We start from the raw sequence: 19,011 nt of genomic DNA, 5'->3' as shown, positions 1-19,011 counted from the left end.
GAAACCATTTGGACACAGCAGTGACCACAGTCAAAATCATTATATAAACCAATATAATGTAGGCTACTGTGTACAGTGTGTCACATTTCTTCACCCTATCAATCAGTTTAATGTAACAGCGCCATTTTGTCTTATATTGAATTAAAATAGTGTGTCTTTCTTTATTAGCTGTTATGGTCACATGTTGCCATCTCCTTAGCCTTGGTTAATAATGTTAGAAAAAAATGACATCACTGGATTCCACACAGTCATGAATGATTACTACTCTTTAGTCAGATCACACCAGGCAGAAACATGGTTTTGTTTTATGCTTTGTTTCCATTGAAGTGCTTCTGTAGTACAGACACAACTCATTAAGGTGCGCTTTGCCCCCTGAACGTCTGTTACATTTGTCCTCTCCACTGTGGGTAGTTTCAACCAGATGATGTTCAAATGATACTTGTTACAATCCATTGCAACCAAGTAATGCTGTTACTGTAATACCTATCACTGTTACACTGCTGTAACTTTTGCACCTGGTACTGTAGCCAGCCACCAGGTAGGTTTCAGCTTGTTCTGTTCTATCGACTCAAATGCAGATAGGAGAAAATAAGTCACTCTCAATGCACCTCACGTCTCAGTACAAACACTGTGCTGGGAACTGGACTTTGAACTCTCATGCCATTAAAAACACTTCACAACAAGTATTACAGTGCATTCGGAAAGTATTCAGACCCCTTTTTCCACATTTTGTTAAGTTACAGCCTTATTCTAAAATGGATTAAATTGTTGTTTTCCCTCATCAATCTACACACAATACCCCATAATGACAAAGCAAAAACAGATTTTTTTGTACTTTTATTTCTATGTTATTAAAAATAAAAAACGTAAATATTACATTTACATAAGTTTTCAGACCCTTTACTCAGCATTTTTTTGAAGCACCTTTAGCAGCAATTATAGCCTCGAGTCATCTAGGGTGTGACGCTACAAGCTTGACACACCTGTATCAGAGGAGTTTCTCCCATTCTTCTCTGCAGATCATCTCAAGCTCTGTCAGGTTGGATGGGGTGTGTCGCTGCATAGCTATTTTCAGGTCTCTCCAGACATGTTCGATTGGGTTCAAGTCTGGGCTCTGGCTGGGCCATTCAAGGACATTCAGAGACTTGTCCCGAAGAAACTCCTGCGTTGTCTTGGCTTAGGGTCGTTGTCCTGTTGAAAGGTGAACCTCCACCCCAGTCTGAGGTCCTGAGCGCTCTGGAGCACTCAGGACCTCCTCCCCTTCGCTCTGTTCATCTTCCCCTCGATCCTGACTAGTCTCCCAGTCCCTGCTGCTGAAAAACATCCCCACAGCATGATGCTGCCACCACCATGTTTCACCAAGCATCCTACAGATGTGACATTTGGCATTCAGGCCAAAGAGTTCAATTCCTTCGACCTCATGGCTTGGTTTTTACTTGGTTTTTGCTCTGACATGCACTGTCAACTGTGGGACCTTACATAGACAGGTGTTTGCCTTTCCAAATCATGTCCAATCAATTGAATTTACCACGGTGGACTCCAATCAAGTTGTAGAAACATCTCAAGGATGATCAATGGAAACAGGATGCACCTGAGCTCAATTTCGAGTTTCAAAATGTCTGAATACTTATATAAATAAGGTATTCATGTTTTTTTTATTTTTAATACATTTGCAAAAAATTCTATAAAACTGTTTACCGCTGTCACGTCCTGGCCAGTATAAGGGTTAATTGTTATTGTAGTTTGGTCAGGACGTGGCAGAGGGTATTTGTTTTATGTGGTTCAGGGTGGTGTGTTAGTTAGGAGGGTGTTTGATTTATTATTTCCGGGTTTTGAGTTATGGTCTATGTTTATGTAATTCTATGTGTAGTCTAGTGAGTGTGTTTCTATGTTGAGTTAATTGGGGTGGACTTCCAATTGAAGGCAGCTGTTTGGTGTTGCCTTTGATTGGAAGTCCTATATTAGTTGGGTGTGTTTGTCTTGTATTTGTGGGAGATTGTTTTTGCATTGCGTGTTTATGTATAGCCTGCAAAACTGTCATTTGTCGTGCTTATTATTTTCTTGTTCAACGTTCGTTAATAAATTAAGAAAATGAACACCAACTCTGCTGCATATTGGTCCACATTTTCAGACGACGATTTCGCTATATCGTCCTCCGACGAAGAAAGCTGTGACAACTGCTTTGTCATTATGGGTATTGTTTGTAGATTGATGAGGACATTTTTGTATTTAATCCATGTTAGAATAAATGTGGAAAAAGTCAAGGGGTCTGAATACTTTCCGAATGCACTTTATACTATATAAAAGTTGATGAATCACACTCACGCGATGAGTAACTTTGCACTGAGACCTGTCCTGAAGACATGTGTTAGTTCCCCAAGTTAATGCCTAGGCTTTAGCTCATTGGGCTAACACAGTCCACAATCACACAAGAGACCCAGGTTTCAAACCCAGTCTGTCATATTTGCAAAATGCTTGTATTGTTCAGGATGTTCCATAAAGTATCACATCACACATTTTGAGACCCAAAACAGTGTTGGGTTAGTAGCATTGAGGCACCTCAATAACAACTGCTCAACCTCTGGTCTAGTCTTAGATAATGAATAACAGAGATGGGCCATATATCTGTTTTGATCATAGTTCATCATAATTTTGATCATAGTTTACGGTCATAGACAGAGTCCATCCATATCACCTTGGCTCCTGGACTCTGTCCACGCATTTCAAGGCTGTGTTGAAACAATGACTTATCAATGATCCAAGACCAGCTCTTTAAGTAAATCCATACCATTATGACAATGGGACAACGTCATCATAATGCTGCATCAAATGTCCATGATCCTCGAGGCATTGTCAGACACAATGTAAGTAATGAAATGTATGTCCCCCTAATTGCCCTGAATACCTCTGTTGATCTTACAGCTATTGTATGCAGTAATCATTAGCCTATGAACCAGAGTTATACTGTTAGCGCTGAGGCGGTGTGCCCTGGTAGGAAGTCCACTGTGTGCGGCTCACCCTGCACTATCAGCCCCAATATAAATAAAATGAGCAAGTCTACTTCTGATAAGCTTCCCAGTAAAGCTGTCACACCCTGATATGTTTCATCTGCCTTTGTGCTTGTCTCAACCCCCCTCCAGGTGTCGCCCATCTTCCCCATTATCCCCTGTGTATTTAAACCTGTGTTCTCTGTTTGACTGTTGCCAGTTCGTTTTGTTCACGTAACCTACCAGCATTTGTTCCCCTGCTCCGGTCTGTTTCTTGCTCCTGTTTTCTAGTCCTTCCCGGTTTTGACCCTTCTGCTTGCCCTGACCCTGAGCCTGCCTGCCGTTCTATACCTTGCCCCACCTCACTGGATTATTGACCACTGCCTGCCTTGACCCTGAGTCTACCTGCTGTTCTGGACCCTTTGCACCTTCTCTGGATTACTGATCCCTGCTTGCCTTTGACCTGTCGCTTGCCTGCCCCTGTATTCAAAATACACTTTTGTTTCTTCAACACTGTCTGCATCTGGGTCATACCTGAAATGTGATAAAAGCATTAAAAACAATCAAGCAACCCAGAAAAGTGCTAAAAAATAGCCCATATTAACATATGCAGCCTGAGAAACAAGTTCCATGAAGTCAATAACTTGCTTATAACAGATGACATTCATATTCTGACTATCTCTGAAACTCACTTACATAATACATTTGATGATACAGTGGTAGCAATACATAACGTCTACAGAAAAGACAGAAATGCAAAAGGGGGCGGTGTTGCAGTCTGTATTCAGAACCACATTCCTGTAAAGCTTAGAGACGATCTCATGTGAAATACTGTTGAAGTAATATGGCTACAGGTTCATCTGCCTCACCTTAAGCCCACTCTTGTGGTAAGCTGCTATAGACCACCAAGTGCTAACAGTCAGTATCTGGATAATATGTGTGAAATGCTTGATAATGTGATATCAACAGTATATTTTCTGGGTGATTTAAATATTGACTGGCTCTCATCAAGCTGCCCACTCAAGAAAAAACTTCAAACTGTAACCAGTGCCTGCAACCTGGTTCAGGGTCTCAGTCAACCTACCAAGGTATTTACAAACAGCACAGGAATTAAATCATCAACATGTATTGATCACATCTTTACTAATGCTGCAGAAGTTTGCTTTAAAGCAGTATCCAAATCGATAGGATGTAGTGATCCCAATATAGCAGCCATATCTAGGAAAACCAAAGTTCCAAAGGCTGGGCCTAATATACTGTATAAGAGGTCATACAATAAGTTTTGTAGTGATTCAAATGTTGATGATGTAAATAATATTTGCTGGTCTGTGGTGTGTAATGAGGAGCAACCAGACGCTGCAATTGACACATTTGTAAAATTGCTTATTCCAGTTACTAATAAGCCTGCACCCATTAAGAAAATGACTGTAAAAACGGTTAAATCCCCTTGGATTGACGAGGAATTTAAAAATGGTATGGTTGAGAGGGATGAGGCAAAAGGTATGGCAATTAAGTCTGGCAGCCCAACTGGCTGGCAAACATACTGCAAATGAAGAAATCATGTGACTAAACTAAAGAAAAAGAAACTATAATATGAAACAAACAAAAATAAATGATATAAAGAATGCTAGTATAAAGCTTTGGAGCACCTTAAATGAAATCTTGGGAAAAAAGGCAAACTCAGGTCCATCATTCATTGAATCAGATGGTTCATTCATCACAAAACCCACTGATATTGCCAACAACTTTAATAACTTTTTCATTTGCAAGATAAGCAAACGTATGTATGATATGCCAGCAAAAAACACTGACACTACACAGTCAAGTATATCTGACCAAATTATGAAAGACAAGAATTGTACTTTTGAATTCCGTAAAGTCAGTGTGGAAGAGGTGAAAACATTATTGTTGTCTATCAACAATGACAAGCCACCGGGTTCTGACAATCTGGATGGAAAATTACTGAGGATAAAAGAGGACAATATTGCCACATCTTCAATTTAAGCCTACTAGAAAGTGTGTGCCCTCAGGCCTGGAGGGAAGCTAAAGTCATTCCGCTACCCAATAATAATAAATCCCCCTTTACTGGCTCAAATAGCCAGCCAATCAGCCTGCTACCAACCCTTAGTAAACTTCTGGAAAAAATTGTTTGACCAGATACAATGCTATTTCACAGTAAACAGATTGACAACAGACTTTCAGCATGCTTACAGGGAAGGGCACTCAACAAGCACAGCACTACTGATGATTGGCTGAGAGAAATTGATGATACGATGATTGTGGGGGCTGTCTTGTTAGACTTCAGGGCAGCTTTTGACATTATCGATCGTAGTCTGCTGCTGAAAAAACGTAAGCGTTACTTGTCTAACAGAACACAGAGGGTGTTCTGGAAGACTCTCAAACATAATCCAGGAAGAATCAGGAATTCCCCAGGGTAGCTGTTTAGGCCCCTTACTTTTTTCAATCTTTACTAACGTCATGCCACTGGCTTTGAGTAAAGCCAGTATGTCTATGTATGCGGATGACTCAAAACCATACACGTCAGTTACTACAGCAACTGAAATGACTGCGACACTAAACAAAGAGCTGCAGTTAGTTTTTGCAATGGGTAGCAAGGAATAAGTTAGTCCTAAATATTTACAAAACTAAAAGCATTGTATTTGTGACAAATCACTCACTAAACCCTAAACCTCAACTACTTCTCATAATGAAAAATGTGGAAATTTAGCAAGTTGAGGTGTCACTGTCATGATCAAAATATATTGATACAACAGTAGCTAAAATGGGGAGAAGTCTGTCCATAATAAAGCGCTGCTCTGCCTTCTTAACAACACTATCAACAAGGCAAGTCCTACAGGCCCTAGTTTTGTCACACCTAGACTACTGTTCAGTAGTATGGTCAGGTGCCACAAAGAGGTACTTAGGAAAATTGCAGTTGGCTCAGAACAGGGCAGAATGGCTGGCCCTTAAATGTACATGGAGAGCTAACATTAATGATATGCATATCAATCTCTCATGGCTCAAAGTGGAAGAGAGATTGACTTAATCACTACTTGTTTTTGTAAGAGGTGTTGACAAGCTGAATGTACCGAGCTATCCGTTTAACTTGGGGATAGGCGTCCTGCTAGCGGGACACCTGTCGACAACATCCGGTGAAATTGGAGGGCGCACAATTCAAATAAATAATCGTAATATTAAACATTCATGAACATACAAGTATCTTATACAATTTTAAAGCTTAAATTCTTGTTAATATAACTGCGTTGTCCGATTTACAATAAGCTTTACAGCGAAAGCATACCATACGATTGTTTGAGGATGGCGCCCCACATCAACATATTTTTCAACCAGCACAGGCTTCATAAAATGACAAATATCGATTAAATAAATCCCTTACTTTTGAAAATCTTCCTCTGTTTGCAATCCCAAGGGTCCCAGCTACAACATGCATGGTCGTTTTGTTAGATCAAATCCTTCTTCATATCCCAAAAGGTCTGTGTAGTTGGCGCCATCGATTTCAGTAATCCACTCATTCTACATGCAGACAAAGGAGTCCAAAAAGCTACCTCTAAACTTTGTTCAAACAAGTCAAACTACGTTTCTATTTAATCCTCGGATATCCTAAAATGTAAGTCAACTATAATATGTCATACTGAAAAATGTTCAATAGAAAAGTAAAATTAGTAAGCTCGCGTCCTCTTCACCGCGCGCCAACAGACTGATTTTGAACCGGGAGTCTTTGTACAAAAACTCAAAATTCTTGCTTGTTTTTGAAGAAACAAGCCTGAAATAATGAACAAAGACTGTTGACATCTAGTGTAAGCCATATGATTTGCAATCTGAGAGCTGGAATTACATAGAACCCATAACTTTACATTATATGAGCCTGGGAGCATTTTTCTTTGGAATTTCGCCTGCCCTATCAATTGTGTTATAGTCTCAGACATTATTTAAAAATTTCTAGCAACTTCAAAGTGTTTTCTATCCAATGCTACCAATTATATGCATATCCTGGCTTCTGGGCCTGAGTAACAGGCAGTTTCCTTTGGGCACGTCAGTCAGGCGGAAATTCAGGAAAATAGACCCTAGCTCTAAATAAAATACTTGCACAAAGCTCGGACACCCATGCATACCCCAAAAGACATGCCACCAGAGGTCTCTTCATAGCCCCAAGTCCAGAACAGACTATGGGAGGCGCACAGTGCCACTTAGAGTCATGACTACATGGAACTCTATTCCACATCAGGTAACTGATGCAAGCAGTAGAATCAGCTAAAAAAAGGTAAAAATACACCTTATGGAACAACAGGGACTGTGAAGAGACACACAAAGGTACAGACATATGCATACACATTCATTGCGATATTGTTGTATGGTGGTATAGTACATTTTGTATTGTAGATATGTAGTGGTGTAATAATGTTATATGATGTTCTTTTTTATGTTTTGTTTTATATGTAATGTAAGTGCTTTAATATGTTTGGACCCCAGGAAAAGAAACTGCTGCCTTGGCAGAAGCTAATGGGGATCCATAATAAATACAAATAGGCAAGGGGGCATTAAGTGAAGGGGTTACCATTTTGCTGTCACTTCATACACTACACGTCATCAGCCAAAGACTTGTTCCTATTCATGTAAGGATATATGATTGGGCAACTGGAGTAATAGGAAATAACATATTTATAACCGAGAGGTATGCCACAAGCTGTCATGTCCATCACGTAGTACATTTTTATCAGTTTGTCTGTTCAATATCTTACCGGTGTTTTACAGAACAGCTTCCTGGTAAGGGCTGTTATGTAACCTATTGGTCAAAAGAGCACGGATGATGTGTTACAGCAACAGAAACGGCTAATACAGGACAGATCGGATCACTGATATGAGAACAGACTTTATTCCCGATGTCAAAATAGTTCAAATAATTTACCATATTACACAACAAGGTCCATGACATTGATACATAAATTAATAAACTATTCTGAGTAACACATTGAAAAATTAAATGTGAAAGATTTCTTAATATTTACACACTGGTTTGTACAGACTGGTAGCTATAGCTACTATGCAACCCCATTCGATCTCTTGTCCCCAACTTTTGCTTTGAAGTACACACTTTCATAGACGTCCAAACACTTGCTTTTTCTTATGGTCTCCAAACCTTCCAACTCACGTCCTCATTCCACATTCCCAAGGACCAAGTCTCTGTGGTATACATGTCCAGCTTCAGGATCCCCACTCCACATACACTACGTGCCATTTTCTGTGTTATTTATCCTTTAGTCTGTGGCCTCAGGCCTCCCCTTCATGGGATTCCTAAGGTGGTACGGTCCTATGGTTGGGAGTGGGGTTCAGGAGGCACTGAGTAAGGTTGCAGGGGGAAAACAGGTGTGTTGGAGAGCTCAGAGTAGGCTGGAGGAAGCTCTGGGTAGATAAAGTCTGGCTTCATCTCCACCTAGACAAAATTAGATCAGAAGTGGATGAATAGAAATTAAAACACATTTACAATACAGTACAGTGTTTTACCCAAAAAGTGTGAATAAAAATTCATTCTAAAGTTGTAAACCCTACTGTACCGTACCGTTTGTACCTCATGTTTAGGATGGACTATTACCTCATTGTAGGCAGGCGGTGGGCTGTAGAACTCTGAGGTGCTGTAGCGAGGAGGTCTGTGGATGTCTTCGTTGTCATAAGATACTGCGGGGAAGGGAATGACATAGATGGAGGCCCTGTTTCGTCTCTCGCGGGCCCGGTGTAAGAACTTACAGAAGGCTATGCAGCAGATGATGGTGATGCCAAATGTGATCAACGGGATGAAGATTCTAAGGGAAGAGAATGTAATTGGTTGATGAATTTCTCATTGCTGTAGGAGCGCATGACAAGTCACGAGCAAAGTCTATTTCAGCGTGTGTTTGTGCGTGTGTGTCCTAGAGCGATATGAATGTGAACGGGAATAGGACTCTTACTCTAAAATGAGAAACGTGTCTTGTATCGGCATCTTGTGAAGTTAACACCTGCACCTCAGTAGAAACCTGCAAGGACAAACACAACTACCTCATGAAGCTGGTTGAGAGAATGCCAAGAGTGTGCAAAGCTGTCATCAAGGCAAAGGGTGGCTACTTTGAAGAACATAAAATATAAAATGAATTTTGATTTGTTTAACACTTTTTTGGTTACTATATGATTCCATATGTGTTATTTCATAGTTGTGATGTCTTCAGTTTTATTCTACAATGTAGGAAAAAGTCTGTAATAACTCAAAGTGCAAAAGTATGAAAAATAATATTGTTATATTAGGAATAAAGGAGGATGAAAACGAAAACTATCAGTCAACGGAGGAAAAAATCAAGGTGTTCATGAAACGTAATCTCAAGATGACAGGTGGAAACAACTGATTTTCAGAGGGACGGCCACGTCCGATCGTAGCTATGCTAACACACACTACAAAATGAAAATTGCCTTGTTACAACAGGGTAGGGAATTGAAGAACATACGTTCTCTATTAATGAACTATTTCCCCATGAAACAGTGAAGCGATGACGTGCCCTGTACCCCATTTCAAAGGGCTCCGAGCAGAGAAGAAGAATGTTCGTCTAGTAGTCGATAAATTATATGTAAACAACCAAACGTTTAAGGACTCGAAGATTACAAGATGGCTGTGAGAGAGCTACCTCCTGTTGAAGTAGTCCTCAATACACATTTGCACCTCATTACAAAGAACAATTATGGATTAATTTGTTTTTTACAAAAACATTTTTTTCCATTATGGATTTTTTAAATTCATGCTGTATGGAACCGTGGACTAAGTGGACTTAAAATAAAGATAGACTTATGGCAATGCAGAATGGGTATGATGAACTTGAAATTAAATCATGGTGCCTTTTAATGGTAAGTTTACAAACATTGGTTGTGGTAAATATAAATGAAACTTGGGTATCATTATGGTAAGTGGGGAAATAAGTATAGCAAGTCATAATTGTAATGGCTTAGCAGATAATAAAAAAATAAATATTATTTCTCTTTGCAGGTAAAAATGTATCTATTGTTTACAGGAAACTCATTCTACAAATATAGATTAGATTCGGTAGAAAAAGGACAGGGAGGGAGAAATATATTTTTGTCATGGGCAAAGAAACTCAAAAGGGGTGATTATACTAATTAATACAAATTTTGTTCCGATTGTGCAAACTGCGCAAACAGATCCGCAAGGAAGGTGGATTCTTTTAAATATGCTATTGGACCAAAAACAGATCCGGCTAATTAATCTATATGGTCCAAATAATGATGATCCACACTTCTTCGAAAATATATATAATAATCTACTAAACTCACAAAGCAAAAAATTAATCTATTATTATGGTGTGAGATTATAATACGGTTTTAAGTACCTCAATGGATCGTAAAGGACATGTTCCTCCTGACAGAGCTGGTGTAACTGAGACAGGTTTGTAAGCCTCCTTGCTCGCATGCACTTTTTCAGGTCTGCCCACAAATTTTCGATAGGATTGAGATCAGGGCTTTGTGATGCCCACTCCAATACCTTGACTTTATTGTCCTTAAGCCATTTTGCCACAACTTTGGAAGTATGCTTGGGGTCAACGTCCATTTGGAAAACCCATTTGCGACCAAGCTTTAACTTCCTGACTGATGACTTGAGATGTTGCTTCAATATAGCCACATAAGTTTCCTGCCTCATGATGCCATCTATTTTGTGAAGTGCACCAGTCCCTCCTGCAGCAAAGCAGCCCCACAACATCATGCTGCCACCCCCGTACTTCACGGTTGGGATGGTGTTCTTCGGCTCGCAAGTCTCCCCCTTTTTCCTCCAAACATAACAATGGTCATTATGGCCAAACAGTTCTATTTGGTTTCATCAGACCAGAGGACATTTATCCAAAAAGTACGATCTTTGCCCCCATGTGCAGTTGCAAACCACAGTCAGGCTTTTTTATGGCGGTTTTGGAGCAGTGGCTTCTTCCTTGCTGAGCGGCCTTTCAGGTTATGTCTATATAGGACACATTTTACAGTGAATATTGATAGTTTTCTACCTGTTTCCTCCAGCTTCTCCACAAGGTCCTTTGCTGTTTTTCTGGGATTGATTTGCACTTTTCACACAAAAGTACGTTCATCTCTAGGAGACAGAACGCGTCTCCTTCCTGAGCGGTATGACGGCTGCGTGGTCCCATGGTGTTTATACTTGCGTCCTATTGTACCTTCAGGCATTTGGAAATTGCTCCCATGGATGAACCAGACTTGTGGAGGTTTACAAATTTATTCTGGGGTCTTGGCTGATTTCTTTTCATTTTCCCATGATGTCAAGCAAAGAGGCACTGACATAAATAGAAAAATATACCAGTTTCATTTGAGGACAAAAATGTTGACAGCTGCGCCGTAAAATAAATGGGAAGAGAAAAATGGGAATCGATGTACCGATTCCATGAACTGGTTCAAAAGAATAACACTTGATTCAACACTTAAATGATTATATACAATTCTTGCCACCAACAGAATGCTATATATACAGTGCTGTGAAAAAGTATTTGCCCCTTCCTGATTTCTTATCCGGGTGGCCATTTCATTAATTGTTCAGCAGTCTTATGGCTTGGGGGTAGAAGCTGTAAGGAGCCTTTTGGACCTAGACTTGGCGCTCTGCTACCGCTTGCCGTGCAGTACCAGAGAGAACAATCTATGACTTGGGTGACTGGAGTCTCTTGGTGTGTTTGGACCATGATAGTTTGTTGGTGATGTGGACACCAAGGAACTTGAAACTCTCGAGACGTGAAACTTCACACGTGATATCATCACGTGAAGTGATTTCACATGTGAAATCATGTTTTTCCACAACTGTCATCAACATGAAACATGACTCAAACATGAAATAGTACCTTTGCCACACTCAGATAGAAAAGAACCAGAGCTGTGCTTTGTTGCAATGTAATCTCAACACCCAGAACCAAATCTCAGCTAACAGAGACTAGTTGCAATATAAAACAAAGAGCGTTGCAACGAAAATGTAATATAAACTTCTGTCACCCTCAATTTGAATTGGTCAGTATCAAGGTAGAGTTAGTATCAACTTTCTACTATGGCTTGATCGAGAGGGACTCACTGGTGATAATATACCATGTAATTAAGTACACAGATTGATAAAATCACAAGTAGATAAAACCACAAGTGGAAGTGGAGTGAAAGAACAAGCTTCCAAAGAATAGCAGACCTAACCGCATAGCCAATGTGTACAACACAGAGTCAACACCAAGAATAATCTATTCAATCTGTCAGAGTAGATTGTTTATTTATTTAACTAGGCAAGTCAGTTAAGAACAAATTCTGATTTACAATGATGGCCTACCCCGGCTAAACCCTAATGACGCTGGGCCAATTGTGCGCCGCCCTATGGGACTCCCAATCACGGCTGGTTGTGATACAGCCTGGAATTGAACCAGGGTCTGCAGTGACGCTTCTAACTGAGATGCAGTGCCATAGACCTCTGCGCCACTCGGGAGCCAAATCATACATTCATACCAACAAAGTTCTGTTGACCTATAGTCATATTATACTGTATGTTAACGCATAGCAAATATATGAATCCAAATGAACTTTATCTTACCTTGAAGCCAGCAGCCACTTCAGTGAACCTGGTACTTCAACGGAAATCAATAAGGACCTGAACCTATGTGTACTGTGTGTGTGTGTGTGTGTGTGTGTGAATATAGAAGACCAGAGTGTATGTGTACTGTGTGAACGTTTGTCTTATCTGGCAAAAGGTGTGCTATGGGACTGAGGGTTACGGTTACAGGTTTATGGCAACCCTTTGCTGTTTAAAGGCACAGCACCTGAGCTGCCGTGGCCACGATGAGGCCTAACACAATGGTAAAGTTACTGTATCATGCTGTCTTAGCATTAGAATAAGACCTATCGGGGCATGTCTTAGACAACAAAATGATATGGACTTAGTTTGTCACTCCTCTTAACGCTCTTCATAGCACATACCGTTGTCATCTTTTTTCTATAGTTGGTTTCTAGATTAGCATGAGAATATTGGAAGAGATTAACTTTATCTGAAGTGGGTTATGGTTGTATAATTGTTAAAGGAGTTACAATTGGAAAAGTTTATTTCGAAACGCTAAGCATTTATTGAAAGACATGTAAATAAAACATTGTTCAATCTAAAAGGATGTACTAAATACCAAAATGAAACTCTAACTGAAAACATTAACAAGTTGAAAAGCACTGTTAGATTTTTCAATATCATGACATCACTACAGTAAAATATTTTCACCATGCGAGAGAATTCATACAAATATTTTTTTTGTATGAATTTTCTCAATAATCCATATATTACTTCATCTTAGTTTGAATATTACAAAATATATTAGTGAAATTCTAGTTAAGAGACCAATATCATCCTGCAGAGCCAAAAACTGCAGCAGCAAACAGTGCCTGGTTCCATTGACAAAAAACGGATGCAACTTTACCACATCATTTTGCAGTGTTCAGGGCTTGTCCTAGTGAGCGCAACAGTAAGGCCAATCTAGTTCACATACTGGCACTACAGTACTTGTAAAACAATACTGAACAGGACATAGAGCTATTATATAACTTGCAAAGCATTTTCCCTCTTTACCAAGTATTCACTACCTTCATGACGTTGTATCTTGCATCTAGTCTTGGTTGAAAGAGAGCAGATATTAAGTCGTCCTACCTAGTGACCCTCTGGGTAATACATAGCTAGCCCCTCGCTCTATATAGTGGCTATATTTCAGAATCCTGTCATCATTCCATGTGTAAATATTGCTTTATTTTCCGTTCACATTACTATGACCTGTAGGGGTCAGTAGAGGACTTTCTACAAAGCTAATAGTTGACTATGTCCCCATCAAGAAACAACCCAACAACCAACAGCCCTAAACTCTGGTGGTTGAAATACCAATATGGTTGAAATTCCATCTGGCCTATCGAAGGGACAGGTGAAGCTACAATAGTTATTGCTTTTACCAATGATGTGAATAGGTATGATTATACCTGTCCAATTCTTCCTGGTCAACATAAAGTGCCTAGGTAGACTTAGGGTATAGGGTTATGAGTTGTTTGTGGACAGAGCCTACTTTCCCCTTTTCATATTACAGGTAGACTAAGCGAAATGACATTGCTACGAGCAGCACCAGAGATATTGTGATAAGCGAGATGCACGACTCCGCTCTCACACAGTCACACACAGAATCTGCGCATGTGCACGGGTTCGCTTCACACTTTTACAACATGGTAGCCACAAGACCAAAACAGAGGACAAAGTTGATCCTCGGGCTTCAACACTCTTAGTTGTAGAGAAAATTGACCCACTATGCTGTTTACTTTCTGCGTATATGTCATATCACTGAGTCTACCTTTAAGTGGTCTAATATCTTAGCTGGTGGAGGAATCTACGTAGTTCCCAGGGAAGAATCCCTCTACTCCGTTGAGCAGTCCCTCACACCAGCCATCTTCATTCCTCTTGATCAGGTAGATGACTTCTCCCTCCAGGAACACCAGGTCTCCAGGATTCCCTGAGTTGTAGCTGTACAGCGCCACCACTGGGAGGGAAAGTGAATTGCAATGAGACAACCAAGACAAAACACAAACATAGACCAAATGTTATGGTATGATTTGGTCAGACATTGAATAAGTACTGTAAAAGTATGCATGCAATTAGGGACATGACAGCATTTAGTCATTTATCTATTGGTGAATATGCATGGAGCACTATCATACCTTTCTCCAAAAAGTCTGTAGGGCCAGTCGTGTCATAATCCGCAGGGGGAGGTAGGAGTGACATGTCGTCATCAAAGCCCACCACGCTGTCGGGAAAATTTGGAGGAGGAGGGGCTGGGATCACCAGATCTACAGGATTGGAAAAAAGTCATATACAGTTGAAGTCAGAAGTGTACATACACCTTAGCCAAATACATTGTAACTCTGTTTTTCACAATTCCTGACATTTAATCCTAGTAAAAATTCCCTGTCTTAGGTCAGTTAGGATCACCACTTTATTATAAGAATGTGAAATGCCAGAATAATAGTAGAGAGAATGATTTATTTCAGCTTTTATTTCTTTCATCACATTCCCAGTGGGCCAGAAGTTTACAGACACTCAATTAGTATTTGGTAGCATTGCCTTTAAATTGTTTAACTTGGGTCAAACGTTTCGGGTAGCCTTCCACAAGCTTCCCACAATAATTTGGGTGAATTTTGACCCATTCCCCCTGACAAAGCTAGTGTAACTGAGTCAGGTTTGTAGGCCTCCTTGCTCGCACACATCTTTGCAGGTCTGCCCACAAATTTTCTATGGGATTGAGGTCAGGGCTTTGTGATGGCCACTCCAATACCTTAACTTTGTTGTCCTTAAGCCATTTTGCCACAACTTTGGAAGTATGCTTGAGGTCAACGTCCATTTAGAAGACCCATTTGCGACCAAGCTTTAACTTCCTGACTGATGTCTTGAGATGTTGCTTCAATATATCCACATAATTTTTCTTCCTCATGAAGCCATCTATTTTGTGAAGTGCACCAGACCCTCCTGCAGCAAAGCAGCCCCACAACATGATGCTGCCACCCCCGTGCTTCACGGTTGGGATGGTGTTCTGCCTCCCCCTTTTTCCTCCAAAAATAACAATGGTCATTATGGCCAAACAGTTCTATTTTTGTTTCATCAGACCAGAGGACATTTCTCCAAAAAGTACAATCTTTGTCCCCATGTGCAGTTGCAAACCGTAGTCAGGCTTTTTTATAGCGGTTTTGGAGCAGTGGCTTCTTCCTTCCTGAGCGGCTGTTCAGGTTATGTCGATATAGGACTCATTTTACTGTGGATATAGATACCCATATTCACAAGGTCCTTTGCTGTTTTTCTGGGATTAATGTCCACTTTTTGCACCAAAGTATGTTCATCTCTAGGAGACAGAACACGCCTCCTTCCTGAGTGGTATGACGGCTGCGTGGTCCCATGGTGTTTATACTTGCGTACTATTGTTTGTACAGATGAACATGATACCTTCAGGCATTTGGAAATTGCTCCCAAGGATCAACCAGACTTGTGGAGGTCTCAATTATTTTTAACTGAGGTTTTGGTTGATTTCTTTTGATTTTCCCATGATGTCAAGCAAAGAGGCACTGAGTTTGAAGGTAGGCCTTGAAATACATCCACAGGCACACCTCCAATTGACTCAAATGCTGTCAATTAGCCTATCAAAAGCTTCTAAAGCCATGACATAATTTTCTTGAATTTTCCAAGCTGTTTAAAGGCACAGTCAACTTAGTGTATGAAAACTTCTGGCCCACTGGAATTGTGATACAGTGAATTATATGTGAAATAATCTGTCTGTAAACAATTGTTGGAAAAATGACTTGTGTCATGCACAAACTAGACGTCCTAACCGACTTGCCAAAACTATAGTTTGTTAAAATCAATTTTTATGCCATTTTTCTCGTAAAAAAGCGATAATATTCCGACCGGGAAAGCGTGTTTACGTTCAAGTCGAGAGAAAATAAAAACATGGGATCCCCTCGTGCACGAGCCTCAGTCTGATGGTCCTCTGATCGGCCACTTACCAAAGGCGATAATGTTTTTCAGTCAGGGGCTGGAATTACATCATTCAGCTTTTTCCCGGGTTCTGAGAGCCTATGGGAGCCGTAGGAAGTGTCACGTTACAGCAAAGATCCTCAGTTTTCAATAAACAGAGCCAAGAAGCTCAAGGAATGGTCAGAGAGGGCACTTCCTGTACAGAATCTTCTCAGGTTTTTGCCTGCCATATGAGTTCTGTTATACTCACAGACACCATTCAAACAGTTTTAGAAACTTTAGGGTGTTTTCTATCCAAAGCCAATAATTATATGCATATTCTAGTTTCTGGGCAGTAGTAATAACCAGATTAAATCGGGTACGTTTTTTTATCCGGCCGTGTAAATACTGCCCCCTAGCCCTAACAGGTTAATAAGAAATTTGTGGAGTGGTTGAAAAACGAGTTTTAATGATTCCAACCTAAGTGTATGTTAACTTCCGTCTTCAACTGTAAACCCAAACTGATGATCGGCTGCACCACTTGCCATACAAGTAATTCAGCATCAAAAGTGTATCAAAACTATAGCTATACTGCATAACTTGTTCCGAGGACTCTTTAAATCAACTTACAGTACCTAGCTTCTTTGAAACTCTTTTCTCCACATAATGTGTTATGTGTTATATTGAAAAAAAATAAGACATATCTATCAAGGAAAAAACAAAGACGTTACCAACCCGGTGTCTGACGGACTTTTAGAGGACAGAATCTGTCCATGGCTTTACCTTCCGACACAGTAGACTCAACAGCAATAGCAGCAGAAGCAGAAGCAGCACCAGTGACGCAGTCATTTGGACAGAAGTCACCCTCTCACGCCCCCCTCCCCATGGCCTGGAGGGTGTACTGCGGTCTCACACAGTCCCCACTTACCCAGGTGATCCAGGCGGGCGGGCAGGCTGGACAGGGGGCTCAGCGACACGGGAGGGGCGAGGGGAGGAGGGTATGAAGGGGGAGGGGGGATCATGACTGACCGGTGAGGTCACAGAGGGAGAGGTAGGAATGGGTGACGGAGAAAGATGACGTCAGATCAACCATGTGGGGACTCCACATGTATTTTAATAAATGTTTTATTGCACCTTTATTTAACTAGGCAAGTCAGTTAAGAACAAATTCGTATTTACAATGACGGCCCAAAAGCTAATGCTAGCACTAATATGAAGCTAACACCATTGCTTAAGCAAGGCTTGAACTTTGATCATGCATCAGAAACCTAAACAACGGTAGTGTAATATTAAACCAGTTTCGCATTAGCCATGTTCAGCTCCTCATGAACTAATGATTGGTATATTAATACTAAGACATGAGGCCATATTGGACTACAGCTGGGGGTAGGACCTGGGATGGGGGAGGGTTGCCAAAGTGGCCTTACGTGATTGGATGGTTGGCAGGAAGAGCGAGCGAGTGTAGAGTGAGCGAGAGCTTGGGCCTTTGCGGACCCTGAGGGACATGGAGCGCGAGCTGGGGGGGTGACGACGTACACAAGAACGCCTGGGCTGCAGAGCTGAGCCGGAGAGAGACAGGTCACAGGTCAAAGGTCAAGATCAAGCAGACAGACACAGAGAGAGAGAGAGAGAGAGAGAGAGAGAGAGAGAGAGAGAGAGACAGACAGACAGACAGACAGACAGACAGACAGACAGACAGACAGACAGACAGACAGACAGACAGACAGACAGACAGGAAGACACTGAAGAGTCTAATAACAGAGATGAGGACAAGAAAACACCAAAGATCAGCATCAGCGAGCATGCTCTGCATAGAAAGACAGACAGATAGATAAACAAACCTCAGACAGACAGCTAAACAAATAGATACCAATATTTGAACAAATCAGATCCTTTGCGTCATTAGAAATGGATGTGAGGTCTCATTCTCGAGTCCTTTCAGAACCACTTGTTGAAAGACCATTCAAAGTACAGTGTGGCACATTTAGGGCTGGGTGGTCCACCAAACCAACCCGCTCCTTTTACCTTCATCCACCTCATCACTCGGTGGAGGGCCAGGGAGCTCCAGGCCCTCACTGGTTGGTGGAGGGAGTGGCTCGTCAGATGGTGGTGGCATGGGAGGCGGGAAGCTGTTCTCTTCAGCTACTAAGAAAATAGTATATTTATGGAAGAGTATCTGCTTCATTCATCTGATTTAAGTTGATATTCAGCGTTTCATAACGTGTGAAATCAGTAACACAATCATGCAACTAGGCCATAAAAGTATTTCTTAGTATCACAGTGCAGGCACCAGGTTGTTTGTTCCTGGTTTCCTGCCTCTAGATGTGTCAGCATGTGCATGTCTCTGTGTGTCTGTATGCACACATTGCGTGTTCTCGTTTCCTCTCCTACACTGTGCTGTGCAGTGTGCTAAAGCTGTCTCACAGTGTGGGAAACACAAAAACAAGCCATATTTTCCACCTAGATGTTTGATATTGAGTGTGATATTCATTT

At 40.9% G+C, this 19,011-nt stretch overlaps 1 protein-coding gene and 1 long non-coding RNA gene across 8 annotated transcripts in view; both read right to left on the bottom strand.

The window, feature by feature from the left end:
* Positions 1-7,858: 7,858 nt before the first annotated feature.
* Positions 7,859-19,011, bottom strand: part of abi1 (Abl interactor 1) — a 29,128-nt gene continuing 17,975 nt past the window's right edge. For 3 of the 7 annotated variants that reach the window (XM_014192418.2, XM_045714251.1, XM_045714248.1), the window contains 6 exons: positions 18,544-18,663; positions 14,736-14,864; positions 12,595-14,557; positions 8,951-9,016; positions 8,599-8,806; positions 7,859-8,439 (listed from right to left, as the gene is read on the bottom strand). In XM_014192418.2, coding sequence (XP_014047893.1) covers positions 14,391-14,557; positions 14,736-14,864; positions 18,544-18,663 — 416 coding nt within the window. In that variant the 3' untranslated portion in view covers positions 7,859-8,439; positions 8,599-8,806; positions 8,951-9,016; positions 12,595-14,390. 7 annotated transcript variants of the gene reach the window in all.
* LOC123741681 (uncharacterized) lies at positions 16,863-18,537 on the bottom strand. The gene is made up of 2 exons (XR_006769171.1): positions 17,946-18,537; positions 16,863-17,542 (listed from the first exon to the last, which is right to left on the bottom strand). It is a non-coding gene; the product is annotated as an uncharacterized lncRNA (long non-coding RNA).

The sequence above is a fragment of the Salmo salar genome, chromosome ssa03, assembly GCF_905237065.1.
Source record: "Salmo salar chromosome ssa03, Ssal_v3.1, whole genome shotgun sequence".
Taxonomy (NCBI): Eukaryota; Metazoa; Chordata; class Actinopteri; order Salmoniformes; family Salmonidae; genus Salmo; species Salmo salar.
Note: the sequence above shows the minus strand (reverse complement) of the source record. Positions and strands in the feature narration are given on the sequence as shown.